The 16219-nt window shown below is 51.0% G+C and overlaps 1 protein-coding gene across 15 annotated transcripts in view; it reads right to left on the bottom strand.

The window, feature by feature from the left end:
* The window catches only part of UBR5 (ubiquitin protein ligase E3 component n-recognin 5), a 2036132-nt gene that overhangs the window by 180476 nt on the left and 1839437 nt on the right, over positions 1-16219 (bottom strand). For all 15 annotated transcript variants that reach the window (XM_085605144.1, XM_085605147.1, XM_085605145.1 and 12 more), the window contains one exon: positions 12080-12235. In XM_085605144.1, coding sequence (XP_085461270.1) covers positions 12080-12235 — 156 coding nt within the window. The remainder of the gene's footprint in view (positions 1-12079; positions 12236-16219) is intronic.

Genomic DNA, 16219 nt, shown 5'->3' with positions numbered 1-16219 from the left:
GCAGGTGATGGCGAACTCTGCCGCCCACTGGCGTGGAATGGGCCTGAAAGCTCGGACTAGGAAGGCTTTGAGGCGGATGCTGCCGGGGTGGATGTGGGCTGACCGCGTCGTCCTCCAGAACCGCCTCGGCGGAAACTGTGAGAAGTTGGCCTGATGTATGATGTCACTAGTTCTAGTGTACACCTTATATCAGTCCAAATACCCTTATGGTGATTGGTTGTAAAGTCAACCTTATAGACCAGCTATCCTAGTGGTAGCATGGACAAGAGCAGTCTTAGGCTAAACTCTGAATGGCATGTGAAGCCAGCTGTGATACCATATATAATCCCTTGAATACCAAATGAAAGGACACCACAACAGGTATATATATAAAATAAAGTGTATTTATTCTAAGCAAACCCTCAGCACTCTTTATGAGTTTAGAGGTAAGTACAACACAGTCTTATTAATGCATACAGTAAGTCACACAGGTAAGTAATACAGTTAGGCCCTAGGGGCCACGCAAACCATATACTAAGTAAGTGGTATAAGAACCACTGGCACGGAAATAGAATAGGCCTAGGCCTAGGGAATCGCTGGGGCTACACTACACTAGCGTTAGTTAGGAAGTGGGAGGCCCACGGGATTCGTGTGCAGAGTGGAAACACTCACGCGTAATGCGTAAAAGTCAATAGCAATGTTACAGTTTAGAAATAGATAGATTTAGGACACTTCCGGAGTAGCTAGGAAGTTGAGACTTGAAAACTAGACACTAGGATAGTCACTATCCTGATGAGCACCGGAGTACCCAAGTTACCTAGCCCACAGGCTGCGGGTGCATAGGGGTGAAGATGCGTCGTTTTCGTCGTCGACTCCTATGGATGCCTGAAGAAAGATGCTGACAGGCAGTCAGTGAAGAGTGTCCGGTGGATCCCAAGGCTGGGATCAAGAAGAGAAGAAACCTGCAAGCAGAGGGGACAGAGTCAAGGTCACTAGCCAGTGACCACGTGGAACCAGGAAGGAACCAGGCGATGTCATGAAGAGTTGCAGGTGAAGGTGAAGCTTGTCGCTGCAGCCAGGAGGACCAGGAAGCGTCGAGGACGACCAGGACCAGGAGGCGAGCTGTCCCACGAAGGCTCTTGCTGTCGGCGGCGTCGAAGTTGGACTAGGACTCACCAAGCCTTGGCAAGCGGAACCCACGAAGAACAAGGGACTTGCTTCTGGTGCAGACCAGGAAGGTCTGGGGTGCTTCTTCTTTGCAGAGAAGCAGGAGCCAGTCTGGAGGAGCCAAACCAGCGCAGAAGATTTCAGGGAGCGTCGTCACAAAGGCCACTAGCCAGCGGGCAAGCAACCGGACAGACGCGGCAAGCAGGAAAATGCTGAAGGGCCCCACGCAGGACTCGTGGAGTGTGGGGGGCTGGTCTTCGGTGCAGATGGTGCTTGGGGTTGGGGCTTCTCAATCCCCGGTGCACAACTTCGAGGGTACCTCAGAAGCTGCGCTGTAAGCTACTAGCCACTTTTCCCAGGTAGCCGGTCCCACGTCGCTCGTCGCCTCCACGGATCTCAGCTCTGCTGCAGATGTGGATGAGGGTCGGAGAAGTCTGGAAATCAAGGCTCTGGTCGGGCTCTGCAGTCGGTTCCTCGTCGAACGTTTCACAAAGCAAAGGGTAGTCACTTGATGGTGCCTGTTTGCACAGGGTAGCCACTCCTTGGCCACAAGGGAGATTCTTCAGTCTTCTTCTTTCGTCGAATGTCGAAGGTCCAGAGTTTCTGTTCAGTTTTGCAGGTTCAGGATAATCTAAAGTCTTGAGGCCCAACTCCCACTCTTATACTAATCTGGGGGGCTGGGATACCTGCTAGGTCACGCCTTATGGGTGGGACCTGGGAGGGGGTGGTTACACCCACTTCCCTTTGTCCAGTTTCGCGCCAGAGCTGGGGCTGGAGTGCCCCAGCGCCGGTTTGAACTGGACTATGCAAGGAACACCTTGAGTGCCCCAGGCATGTCTCATTCCTTTCAGCCCACCCTGCCCCAATACACTAAAGGCTGTCTGGGGAGGTGCTAGCACCTCCCCAAGCAGGAAACCTATTGTCCAGGCCTCCCTGGCTGGGATCACTCCCAGCTGCAGGAGGTCAGACTTGTGTCGTGGCAGCAGCATCCATTTTGTGATGCTGAGGCTTTGGTCAGAGGCTAACAGTTGAAGTATGATTTTAACATGTCTTTCCCTCTAGAAGGGGGGAGTAATATTCTCATGTCCAGAAATGGCATGGGGGTATTATTCCCGAGTGTTAGACACCTTACACGACATGTTTTGATAAAGCCAAACCATAGTTACCATAACCGTCTAAGATTATAAGGCACTTTAAGAGTATATGGTAGGCTATATCATAGAACAGCTATAAGGACATGGTTCCGAAAGCTGCAGACAGGCTCAGCTCATGCTAGAGCACCATCTCACATGTTACCAAGCACTCTGCCTCCAGGATTGTCAAGGCCTGCCATAGGAGTGACTGATAGGTACACATGTGTCTATATGTAAGTCAGGTATAGGAATACTACACCTGAGCAAGGGGTGATTACACGACCTTGCCCCAGCTGAGTGATCAGCCAGTTGTGTCAAAATGGAAGGCCAGGCCAGGGGTGGCACAATACATGCTGCAGCCCCTGGTAGGCCTAGGATACACCTATGCCCTGGGTACCTAGGGTACACTGTACAGGGGCCAATAAGGTGATCCTATCCAAATGGGTTATGCACCTAAAGTACATAGTATTAATTTAGAGAGAGAACAGCAGGGCTGTGGGTCTGATTAGCAGGCCCACAGCCACATCTAAGTCGAAAACCAGTAAAGCAAAAGCAAAAAAGTGGGGGTGAACATAGAAAGCAGACCCTACTCTCCTACAGAAACCACGTCCGCGACCGCGCGCAGGTTTGTTCTGCGGCTGGTGGCTAGGCGCACGTGAGGAGGCACCCCTTCCTTGGCCACGAAAGGGGCGAAAGGCGGAAGTTTGCGACCGCGGGGCCGAGAGGCCCAAGGACTTGGCCGTAGCCCGGGAGTCCTTAAAGCGATTCAGCGCACTGTCCGCTTTTTCGCAAAAAAGGCGTTCGCCATCAAAGGGCATGTCCATGAGAGTGCTCTGGACATCGCCCATAAAGGACGTGGACCGCAGCCAGGCGTGACGTCTAAGCGTCACTGTGGTAGAAATTGCCCTACCCAGCGAGTCCGTAGTGTCAAGCCCACATCGGATAGCATGTCGCGCTGCATCCCTCCCATCGGCCAGAGCCTGGGTAAGTCGTGTCTGGACCTCCTCCGGACACAGGGGCAGCACGTCCTCCACCGCATCCCACAGAGAGTGGGAATAACAGTCCAAGAGACAGGCGGTGTTCAAAGACCGCAGGCCCAAACTAAGGGAGGAGAACAGCTTCTTGCCAAACTGTTCCAGTCTCTTGGAATCCCGGTCCGGCGGGGCGGTCGGGAATGAGGATTGGGAGGTAGAGGCCTGGATAACCAGGCTCTCGGGGGTAGGGTGTTGGGACAGAAAACTGGGGTCGCCCGGAGCAGGGCGGTGGCGCCTGGCGACGTTCCTGTCCACAGGAGGGACTGTGGAGGGCTTGGACCAGGTGCCCTGCAGAACGTCAATGAGGGCCTCATTGAATTGCAGCAGAGGTTCAGTGGAGCTTGCTGCAGACTGAAGCACCTCAGTGAGGACGTTAGTCCTCACAGCCACGGCAGGAAGCTCGAGCCCAAGGGCTGCGGCCGCCTTGCGCAGCACCACAGAGAAAGCAGCGCCCTCCTCCGAAGCCACAGTCGGAGGAGAGACGAATCCAGTGTCCGGAGAGGTATCCAGGCCACTGGCCTCCCCCAGTTCATCTGCCCAGTCCTGTGACATTTGAGCCTGAGCGGCCATAGGATCCTCGGATCCCTCCCAGTTGTCCCCATCATCCGATTCCTGGTATACAGGAGGAAGGATCGGAGCCGGGCGATAGACAAAATGTGTCTCCAGCGGCGCCGAACGCGGCGTCCATCGACGCCGTAACGGCGCCGGGCCCGGAGCGGGACTGAACTGGGGCTCGACGTCGAGCGGAGTCAGCGTCGGGGATGGTACCGGTGTCGACGCCGGCGGAGGAGGCGTGACGAGGTCGACCGGCGTCGGCGGGGACTCGGGAACGGGTCCCTCAGGCGCTTGCGGCGTCGAGGCCGGAGCCGTCAACGGCGCCGGGGCCGGAGCCGCCGGCAGGCAAGGTTGCCCAGTCGGGTCCGCGGGGCCCGAAGGTGCGCCAGCGGCCGTCGACGGCGGAGCCAGGCTCCTCATGGCCGAGAGGAAGGCACTGACTTCCGCCGGCGTCGCGTCAGTCCCAGGGACCGTGGGTATGGGGACTTGCGCGGCGCCTGCGGCTCCGCCGGAGCCGCGGGGGTGGAACCACCCTGACCCTCGGCCGTGTCGCGCGACCGGCGAGGGGAGTCCGAAGATCGGTTGACTTCTTGGAGTGCTTCGACTTACCCGAAGACTTGGATCCCGACGACCGATGATGACGTCGGCTGCGGCTCCGCGACCGATCCTTGGACCTCCTCCTGGACCGGGATCGAGAGGGGCGCGGAGCCGAGTGGCGAATCTCGAGAAGCTTACGGGACCGCTCCCGTCTAGCCTTCGAGGTCAGGGCCTTGCAGTCCGAACACGACTCCGCGTCGTGGTCGAGGCCCAAGCAGTAAAGGCACCGGCGGTGATGGTCCGTAACCGACATCAAGCGGCTACAGTCAGCACAGGCTTTAAAACCAGGCATCCTACCGGCACCGGAGTCGAGACAAGATCAAAAAAGATCGAAAAAGTTAGTCAAAAAGTGACTAAAGGGGTAGCTCTCCCGGATCTGCGCTTACGGGGCGCGGAAAAAAGAAGAACTGACGTCAGCGCGCGAGGGCGGCGTCTAAGTACTCCGACGACGTCATTCCGCCGCACGACGCCGACGACGGACGCGGAGCCGCAGACGACGCCTAGCGACGCGCAAGGTGTATTGCTGACGAAAAATCTTCCGGATCCAGTCTGACGCCTGGGGATATTCTAAGGTGAGGAATCTAACTAACGTGTTTCTTTCAGATGTTGTAGTTTGCGCACCACTAATGGAATGAGTGGGAGAGGCGGAAAAGCGTACGCAAATTTGCTTGACCAGTTCATCCATATCGCATTCTCTTTGGACAAAGGGTGTGGATATCTGGCGGCGAAGCTTGGGCATTTGGCGTTTTCGTGGGTGGCGAAGAGGTCTATCTGTGGATGTCCCCACAGTTGAAAGTACGGGTGAAGAACTTGTGGATGTAGTTCCCACTCGTGGATCTGTTGTGTCTGTCTGCTGAGCAGATCGGCCATAGTGTTTTGGACTCCTGGGACATGTTGGGCCAGGAGAAAGATTTTCTGGGGTATGGCCCATCTCCATATGCTCTGAGCTAGCTGAGAGAGCTGTGGAGAGTGTGTGCCGCCTTGTTTTTGAATGTAGTACATGGCTGTCATGTTGTCTGTGCGGACTAGGACTGCCTTGCCTGAAATCTGTGTCTGGAAGGATTTCAGGGCTAAGAATATTGCTAGTAACTCCAGATGGTTGATGTGGAGTAACTTTTTCTGAGGTGTCCATCTGCCCTGTATGGTGTGATGTAACAGGTGAGCTCCCCAGCCGGAGAGCAATGCGCCCGTTGTCAGTATTATCTGAGGAACTGGGTCCAGGAACGGTCGCCCTTTGGAAAGGTTTTTGGTGGTCCACCACTGCAGAGTGCGATGGGTACGACAGTCTACCAACACCAGATCTGTTAATTGATCTTGGGCCTGGTTCCATTGGCGCGCTAAGCACTCTTGTAGAGGACGCATCTGGAGTCTTGCGTGAGGTACTATGAATATGCAAGAAGCCATCATCCCGATTAGTTGCATAAACACTCTAGCTGGAAGGGAGTGTTGTGCTATAAATCTTGCGCGTAGAGCCTGAATGCTTGTGATCCTGGCCGGACTGGGGTAGGCTAGCGCTTTTGAGGTGTCTATGGTGGCACCGAGGTATTGTTTTACGTGGGACGGCTGCAGATGGGACTTTGCGTGGTTTACCGTAAAGCCCAGTTGGTAAAGTAGTAGGATAGTGGCATGCGTGTGTTGTACACACTGGTTGTATGAGCTGGCTTTTATTAGCCAGTCGTCTAGGTATGGGAAGACATGGATGTGTTGTCTCCTGAGGTGTGCTGCCACGACTGCTAGGCACTTGGTGAATACCCGTGGTGCTGTTGTGACTCAGAATGGAGTACCTTGAATTGGTAGTGTTGGTTGTCCACTACGAATCTGAGAAACTTCCAGTGAGCGTGGTGTACAGGAATGTGGAAGTAAGCGTCCTTTAGGTCCGAAGTGGCCAGGAAGTCGTTTTGGGAGAGCAGGGGAAGTACCTGCTGAAGTGTTACCATGTGGAAATGGTCTGAGTGTATGTATGCGTTTAGGGGCCGGAGGTCTAGGATGGGCCGTAGAGTCTCGTCCCTTTTTGGTATGAGAAAATATAGGGAGTAAACCCCCAGATTTCTTTGGTTGGTAGGAACGTGTTCTATCTATCGGCCCCTTTTGTAGGAGGGAGATTACCTCCTGCTTTAGTGATGCTAGATGTTCCTGTGACGTTGGGCGTTGTCTGGGTGGAATGTGTGGGGGGTAGACATTAGCTCTAGGTAGTAGCCTGACCGAATTATTTGTGTTACCCATTTGTCTGAGGTGATGGTAGCCCAGACATGAAGGAAATGCTGTAGTCTGCCCCCGACCAGAGTGGGATGGTCTGGGGGGGGAGTGGAGGGAAGTCATTGGGCAGGTGTGGGGGCAGAGCGGGCGGTGTTTGTTTTGCCTCTGCCTTTATTATTGTTGCCCCTGTAGCCGCCTCTTTGGTAACCCCTTGTGAAGGTGGATTGGGTAGGAGCTTTGTATGACGTGGAAGCGGTATCAGAGGAGTAGCCTCTGGATGTGCTCCGAAAGGAGGAACGGCGAAAGGAGCGCCTGGGAGGGTGTGATTGTAAGGCTCCCATAGATTTGGCAGAGTCGGTGTCTTTTTTCATTTTTTCTAGGGCCTCATCCACTTTTGGGCCAAACAGATGTTCCTGGTCAAATGGATGGTTCAGGATGGAAGCTTGCACTTCTGGTTTAAATCCGGAGATCCTGAGCCAGGCATGGCGGCGGCGGAGGACGCTAGTATTGATGGCCCTGGAGGCGGTGTCTGCTGCATCTAGGGCACAACGGATGGAGGTATTAGTGATGATTTTACCCTCCTGAATTAGCTTGTTTGCCCTGTTTTTGTATTTGTGAGGGAGGTGTTGCATTATGGCTTCTAATTCGTCATAATGGGCCCTGTCATATCTAGCCAGTAACGCTTGTGTATTGGCGATACGCCATATGTTGGCAGCTTGTTTTTTGTTTTTTGTAAATATGTTTATTAACAATCAAGATCATACGAATACATGACAATCAGTAATCGACCCTTGCTGAAAACATCCAACTGGACAATTGCCCTAGTATAACCATGCTCACTGTACTCCGTTGACAGGCTCTCTAAATAAACGCTTCCCCTTCCAACTTTACAATAAAGTCTCTAGCAAATCCACCATCGGAACAGTTTGCAAGGCCACATTTACAGTCATATGTTGGCAGCTTGTGATGCAGTGTGCTTGCCGGATGCGTCCAAGAGTTTTGACTCTTTGTCTGGTGGTGGTGCATCGCCTGACGTCTGGGAGTTGGCCCTCTTACTTGCTGTGGATACTACCAGGGAATCTAGTGGTGCTGGCCCTCTGATGTAGGAGGGATCTGTAGGGGCGGCTTTGTATTTTTTGTCAATGCGCGGGTTAATAACCCTGGCTCTGACTGGGTCTTTAAAGACCTCTGGCGCGTGTTTTACAACTCCTTTGAGCATGGGCAGTATGGAGATGGCCCTATGTGTGGTGTCAAAAGTAACGAGGAGGAAATGCTCCTCCACGGGGTTGGTATGTAGATCTACCCCGTGATAGTGTGCCGCCCTCTGGAGTCAATGGTTGAACCCCAATGAGTCTTCATGTGGGGATGGTCTCGAGGGATAGAGATCCTCTTGTGGGACGTTAGGGATGTCGGGGTTGTTGTAATCGTCCCATGGGTCTGGGGAGCCTGTGGGAGTGGGGTCTCCTGTAGGTAAATCATGGGGCACGTCCACCATGTCATCATATGTATCATCATCATCATCCGGAGGGGGTGTTTGGGAATGATGAGGAGGGGTGGAGAAGGTGGAGGGGGAGAAGGTGGAGGGTGGGGGGGAAGAGGTGGGGAAGGCATTCTGAAAGGTGATGTAGCAGAGTCCTTCCTCTTTGGATGCGGAGCTGGGGTAGATTTTTCAAGCTGTCTCTTTTTGATGCTGAGCATCAAATGTCCGGTTTTGGGATCCTTGGTCAATGTCTTTTGCAAGGTATCCGGTGTAAAGAGTTCTTCTGAAGGTGTTTTGTCCGTCGGCGCCAAAGGTGTCGGGCCGTTGGTTTTCTGGCTTTAATGTCCTGTTTGGAAGTCTGCGGCTTGGAAACGGCTTTTTGTTTGGTTGGTGCCGAGATGTGTTTCGGATTCGAGATCTCGGTGCCGGTGGCCTTGTGTACTTTTGTCGGTTCCGAAGATGGAGTCGGTACCGAGGAAGTGGAACTGGGTTTCGGCACGAGTGTTTCAGTATGGGGCTCGGTGCCGAAGAGGAGGCCATTTTATTTTTCGGTGTCGGTGCGGAGGAGTGTTTGTCGGCACCGACGGTGGGCTGGCTCGATCCCGAGCCGCTGGAAGGGTTAATCGGCTTCTTTACCGGTCCCGAAGGTGCGGTGTGGGAAGCAGTGTCTTTGGTCTTACCTAGGCCCGAAGCCTTTTTCGGTGCCGGAGAGGGTGTCGACGCCCTCTCCGAAGGTCATTTGGAATCGCCGTCGACGAGTGCGCCATGGTCCTTCTTGCTCTTCGGTTTCGAATCGTTTTCTTGGACCGGAAGGACTTGCACGCCAGGCAGTCTCGAGCCTCGTGTTCAGGGGAGAGGCAGAGATTACATACTTCGTGGAGATCGGTGTGGGGGAATTTGGACCCACATCGAGGGCACTTCTCGAAGGGAGTCCTTTCCATGAGCCAGGACCGGAGCTTGGGTAGGCCCGAAGGCCGGCGTTGACGACTGGAATCGAAGGTGTTGATCGATGAGAGCCGCGTCGAGTGTGGAGATCGTGATGGAAACAATACCGCAAATTGGGGTGAGGATTGCGCGTCGATTGAACTGGAAACCTGTTCGGAACCGGAGCGCGAAGATCACATCCGAGCCCGATGGCGTAAAAAAACAATCTGAGGATGGAGCCGAAGCCCATGCGCAATACGATCCAAAGGAGGAGTCACTGGCCTCGGGACTTCCAAAGACTTTCCAAGAGGAAATACAACTGCCAACATCTGGGCCCAACACCAGATGGTGATCTATGCACAAGTGTGTAATCTGCAGCTCATATGCCTCGAACATATACATATATATATATATATATATATATATATATATATATATATATATATATATATATATATATATATATATATCTCAAACACAAGGGGATGATGGACGGAGTGCTGAAACTTTCCAGACACTCACCACCAGTCACCGATCTGGGTTGAATCCATCGTCATTCTTTAGCTCACTTTGCCACCCAGTTTGGACCCAGCCATATGCAAATCAGTCTTGACCCTGTGCCTCATGGGAAAAGTCCGTACCGAACTGCCAGACCAGGTCCTACATGGACCGGAAACAAGCATCCTAGGACCGGTTTTGGGGTAACACCTCTTATCAGCCAGGATAGCTTGAATCCAGTGGCAAAGTGAGCAAGAGACCCACGTCTGGGCATACCCTACCAAATTAGGGCGAACACAACAAACATAAGAGGATGATGGATGGAGTGCTGAAACTTTTCAGACACTCACCCCCAGTGTCACAGATCTGGGTTGAATCCATCATCAATCTTTAGCTCACTTCGCCACCACAGTTTGGACCGAGCCAAATCAGTCTTGACCCTGTGCCTTATGGGAACAGTCCAGCCCGAACTGCCAGGCCAGGTCCTCCCTGAACCAGAAACAAGCAATTAATCTCCTTGTGTTTGCTTTGTTCGCCCTAAGTTGGCAGGGTATGCCCAGACGTGGGTCCCTTGCTCACTTTGCTATTGGATCCAAGCTAGCCTGGCTGATTAGGGATGTTTCCCTGAAAACAGTCACTAAATGCTTATTTTGGGTTCAGGGAAGAATGGCTTGGCACTTCGGGCTGGACTGTTCCCATGAGGTACAGGGTCAAGACTGATCTGCATATAGCTGGGTCTGAACTGGGGTGGCGAAGTGAGCTAAAGAACGATGATGGATTAAACCCAGACCTGTGACTAGGGGTGAGTGTCTGAAAAGTTTCAGGGACCTGGCGAAGAGAGGGTGTACAGGCATAGACTGCACCTGATGAACCTACTGGCTAGCAAATGAGAAGTGATGGCGCTTGCTATCTCCAAACCCAGCTGAAGCAAGGCACTCCAAGGGTCAGTTGGCGAACCTTTTGCTCACAACACAGGGCTACAACAGCTGCAGAAGCTTGAATTTGGTAGCTCTGAATCTTCATACTGCTACCGTGCAGCATCAGAGACCAAGACCGGACGCTTAAAGCTGCAACCGAGTCTGTTGGACCCTGGAGAGTCGTCTAAGTGAAGATTGGTGGACCAGAAGAGAAGTTATTCCCCAGGGAAGGATTTGGCTGTGACCATGATACCGGGGGACTGCTAGCCCAGTGGCAGATGGACTTTTGCCAGAATCAAGAGGACTTGAGGGGCGTCGACCTCGTGGCCAGGACCGCCTCACCCCCCTCTGTGGGCGGAGGAGTTGACACAGGAAGATTGCTGTCGACCGCATCTCACCCAGAGTACTCTGAGCATCTGCTTTCTCCTCTCTCGGTCCCTAGTACCAGCCTGTCTACCGAAACAATAGAGGAGATAATGTCCCAAGCGTTTTCCAATTGCCCTTCAAAGGCAGCTTCTCCCTTGAAGCTCACCTTTTGGGCCAACACCAATGTGGCTTGCTGCCAGGGAGAGGTAACAAGTCTACCCCACGCAGGCTTCTATTGTGTCCTTTCCTGGGAGTTGTTTGCACACCTATCCCCCAGGAGGGCATAATGCTGTCTCAGGCACAGACCTCCGTGTGCAACTGTATACAGGAAAATGAGATTTTGGGCAAAAACATTGTAAAAGTTGCACACAGCAACACGAAAATTAATTTCAACTTGGGCAACAAGTCGGCTTTAATGTAACGAGCTGTTTGATACCTTACAGTATCAACTTTAGCAGAACTGGTCAGAAGTTAGCAGGGCTGCTGTGGCAACCTGTTAATTAACTTGCCATTGGGGCTACTCGCCTTTTCCACAGTAAAAGCGATATTTGGGGGGTTTTACTGTTGAAACATGTAAAACTTAATGTTCCTCTTTTTAATACACAGCATCCTGCCTTAGGGCTCTATAGGCCAACCTTTGGGGGTGACTTAGTTAGCATTGTTAGACTTGGAGCCATATTTTACTTGTGTCACATCCAGGGTGGCACAACAAGTGCTGCAATCCCTGGGGTGACTAACGTACAGGCCTTGGGTACCATATAATAGGACTTTATGAGTAAGTTACCTAGCTAATGCCAACTGGGTATAAGCCAATTCATCATACACACGTTAAGGTCAGGGTACAGGCACTAAGGTCTCTTTAGCAGGCCTCAGCTCACTCGGAGTCAAAAAACCAGCAGAATCATAGTAAAACTTTGGGGATGACCATACAAAAAATACAGATTTCTTTAAAAGCATTAAAACAGGTGTGGATTAAAAGAAAAGGTATATTATTTAGTAAACAACTTTTCAGTGACAACGCATCTCGCAACTCCAGTATGAGTATTAATGTTGATTCAAGCATAACATTTTCCCAGAAGGAAATATCTTCATGCTACTTAATATAAACACTATTCAGACAACATCAAAATAAGTGAAAATGCACAGCACAAATAAAAATAACTTTTAAAAACGCAGCAAGATTTTTTAGAACTGTTACATTTTGGGTGTGATGTTTTATAATTTATGAAGTACCTGTCCTCCGCCCTCCTCTTTACATAGGTCAATTGCAAAAGCTAGGTCCATTGCTGCAAAGACTGCATCTGCATCTGTACTCTGAGAAGCGAGTATAAGCTGCCGTAAACTCTCGTACATAACCGGATCAAAAAAAGCAAAATCATGCCAATTCACCTAGAATTGCATAACACAAAACAAAAATTATACATGGATAAATTGCTAAATGACAACATTTGTAATACATTTCACTTTGTGACTGAACATGCTGTGCAGGATCATAGAAAAATTAGGGTGGATACAAGTCAACATAGCTTAGAGGAATGACCTATCAGCACCATTTGACGCCCAGTGTAGAAAGCCCTATATTCGAAATGAAAGTCCCTCTCATTCAGAAAACAGAATTTTCAAGAAATTCTTGGAATTGCTACCCTTAACGCCCTTATTTTATGCCCTTCTTTGACCCGCTAAGCCTAGCTACTCCTCCTTTCTGAGTAGCTGCTGTTTCAAGGGCAATCTATAGCCAAGCTGTGTCCGATTAAACATTACATCTTTGGCTAAATGTAAGAAACTGGCTCTATATATACTGCACTAAAGTGAGGTACATTGTGTTTAGAGTCCAAGAGTCCCCAAAGGTAGGCAGAGGTTAAAGTTAGATAGAACCTTACTCTCTAAAGTGGTAGCTTGGTCGAGCAGTAAGGCGATATCAGAGGACAGTGTTAAGCATTTGATGTACACAGTCAGCAAATAAAGTTCACACACTCAATGACTGATCTCTAGGCCAATTGTTTTTGTATAAAAAGATATACTGTTTTATTTCTAGAACCAAGCAAGCCCGGTACAGGTAAGCATAAAAATACTTTTCAGATATAAGATACTGTTATTGAATACTTTCAGAATACAGTGGGACTTGGTACCAATTCGAGTTTACATGCAATGCACGGACTTAGTAGACTCAGTACATATGAATCAATAGGCTTTTTCAGTAAAATGCAGTTAATTACTTTTCAGATTACTTTTTCTAACACAGAGCTGGATCCTGGATTCAGCACAGAGACATTTCCTGAAAACAGTTGAGTAAATTCGTTTTAGTTAGAGGTACGATTTTTAAAGAATATTATTGCATTTCAAAAGTTGACACAAAAACTTTTTCACATAGAATCACCAATGTTATCCTAGGGGAGAAAATTCACTTAGCAGGTAAGTTACTTTAACGATACTTTTCTTTCTCATGCTGGATACCTAGATTCAGCACTGGGACATCTCCTGAAAACAGTTGAGAAAATGCGGTTAATCGGGTGATTTTTAAGGAATATTGTCAGTTTTCAAAAGTCGACACTTAAAAAACTTTTTGGGAGAAAAAGTGTCAATGTTATTCTATTTGGAAAAAGAGGTTATCGGTTTCCAGGTAGGTAATCGGTCTTTGGAGTTAGGGTTCTGGGGTTAGACTCAGGGGTCTCCCAGGGTCAGTGATGCACTGTTGTTGCACCCTCAGCGGCACTAGGGCGGCCGGGTGCAGAGTGTTGAGGCCCACTGTTATCCAATGGGGATAGGGGGCTTCCAGTTGGTGGCTGCTGGCAAGCAGGCCATGGGGTTGTGGGAGCAAAGCTCCTGGGGTTAAACTCAGGGCAAGTTGGGGACCAGCTTAGCACCAAAGGGGCACCCTCAGCGGCACTAGGGCGGCCTGGTGCAGGGTGCTGTTTTGAGGTCGGGTGCCGTGTTGATTTGAATGGAGATTCTCCGGGACAAAGAAACACTGCAGGCTCGGGGACGAGGATCTTCCAGGAGTGACTACCACTTCGAGGGTAAGTTGGGATGTAGAGGGTTGTTTTGCACCGCTGGGTTGGGCACACAAGGCCATGGGGCGTCGGGTGCAGGGGTGCCTTGGGACGTCAGTTTTCTTACCCGCTCTGGTCGTGGTAGGGGGGTCCTCTGGATTGAGGCTGCAGGCGTCGTCAGGAGGCTTGAGGCAGGTCAGGGGTCGCCGGATCTCGGGTCAGGACCTCTTCGTGGTATTTTTCCACTCTAGCTCGGGCCGGGTTCGGCGGGTGCAGGGTGGGCTGGATTCACAGTTCCTGGCTGGCACCAGAAGCTGCAGTTCATACACGTCCGGTGTTCACGGGAGAAACAGCTTGGAAAGTGTAGGCAGGCAGGTCCTCCGGGGTTTTTGAGGTTGCTGTCCGCCAGACACGCCAGGGTTTTGCAGGAGCAGGTTCGAGGGGAGACAGGCCTGTAGGGCTGGGGCCAAGTCAGTGGGCATCGTGTTAGCTCTGCACGGCTTCTCGTCCTTCTTCTCCTCTTTTTGTTTTGGTTGCTGGATCTGTGGAAGGAAGGTTCAGGGTGCCCCTAAAGAACAAGTTACTTACCTTCGGTAACGCTTTTTCTGGTGGATACAGTATCTGCCTGTGGATTACTCACCTTGTGAATATCCCCTGCGCCAGCATTCCACGGAACTTTTCTTTCCCAGCACTCCACGTCGACGTGGGCGACGTCACAATGCATCGGCTCCGTACGACGTCATGTCATCGGAGCCATAAGAAGCCCACGTCGGCGTGATGACGTCAGTTCCACCCATTTTTTCCGTGCCTTCGAGGCGAACAGGTGAACCAACGACAACTCAAGTATACACAGTATATAGAATACCAATACATATACATAGCATACAAAACAAAAGAATGCTAATCAAACAAGCATTTCCTACAAATGTACCAGAAAGTATACAAACATTTCAAACAAGACCTATTCCATGTTATACAAAGGTGGACAACGGGGAGGCGGGTGGGTCAGTGAGGAATCCATAGGCAGATACTGTATCCACCAGAAAAAGCGTTACCGAAGGTAAGTAACTTGTTCTTCTGATGGATACATCTGCCAGTGGATTCCTCCCCTTGTGAATAGATTCCCACAGCAGTCCCCACTCCCGGAGGAGGGTGTCCACCTTCCTATACCAGAAAGTCTTGTAACACAGAACGTGCAAAGTGACCCTCCCTCCTCATCTCTGAGTCCAAGCAATAATGCTTGGCGAAGGTATGGAGGGAGGCCCAAGTCGCGGCTTTACAAATGTCTGCCACAGGAACACCCCGGGCCAAAGCAGATGTAGATGACTTAGCTCTAGTTGAATGAGCTCTAATGCCCTCAGGAGGGTCTTACCAGCCAGGGCGTAGCAGATCTTGATGGCAAGGATAATCCATCTCGACAAAGTGCGCTTGTGCACCGCTCTTCCTTTGGAATGTCCAACATAACCCACGAAGAGCTGATCGTCCAGACGAAAGTCCTTCGTTCTGTCCAAGTAAAAGCTTACAGCTCTCTTTGGGTCCAGGCTATGAAGCCTTTCCTCCTCTTTGGAAGGATGAGGAGGAGGATAGAAAACAGGGAGAGTAATGGACTGCCCCAAATGAAACGGAGTGACAACTTTTGGCAGGAAAGCAGCCCTGGTCCTGAGAACCATCCTTTCAGCATGCAATGTTAAAAACGGGGGTTTAGAACTAAGAGCTTGAAGCTCACTCACCCTCCTTGCCGAGGTTATGGCTACAAGAAAAACCACCTTAAAGGACAACAGCCTCAAAGGACAGCTATGTAGAGGCTCAAATGGGGACCCCATCAGAAAGGTTAAAACAAGATTAAGGTCCCACTGAGGCATTACAAATGGAGTGGGAGGAAACATGTTTGTAAGGCCCTTGATAAACCTCAGAACAACCGGAGATTTAAAAAGAGAAGGTTGATCTGGAAGGCATAGAAAAGCCCATAAGGCCGAAAGATAGCCCTTGACCGTGGACACAGCACAGCCCTGCTGAGCCAGGGAAAGAGCAAACTGGAGCACATCAGAAAGATGGGCCTTTAAAGGGTCAATGGATCTCTCTCCACACCATTTTACAAACTTGGACCACCGGTATGAGTAAATGGACTTGGTGGAGTGTCGCCTGGCCAATAAAATATCCACCACATCTGGCGGGAGAGAGAACGAACTCAGGTTGCCCCCTTCAATCTCCAGGCATGAAGGTGTAAGCTCTGGAGGTGGGGGTGTAGAACCTGCCCCTCCGACTGCGAGAGGAGGTCTGCCCTCAGAGGGAAGACGGAGCAGAGGGCACGAGGAGAGGTGGAGAAGATCTGTATACCACACCCTTCTTGGCCAATCCGGGGCGACCAATATGACTTGGGCCC

The sequence above is a fragment of the Triturus cristatus genome, chromosome 5_1 (assembly GCF_964204655.1).
Source record: "Triturus cristatus chromosome 5_1, aTriCri1.1, whole genome shotgun sequence".
NCBI classification, from domain to species: domain Eukaryota; kingdom Metazoa; phylum Chordata; class Amphibia; order Caudata; family Salamandridae; genus Triturus; species Triturus cristatus.
Note: the sequence above shows the minus strand (reverse complement) of the source record. Positions and strands in the feature narration are given on the sequence as shown.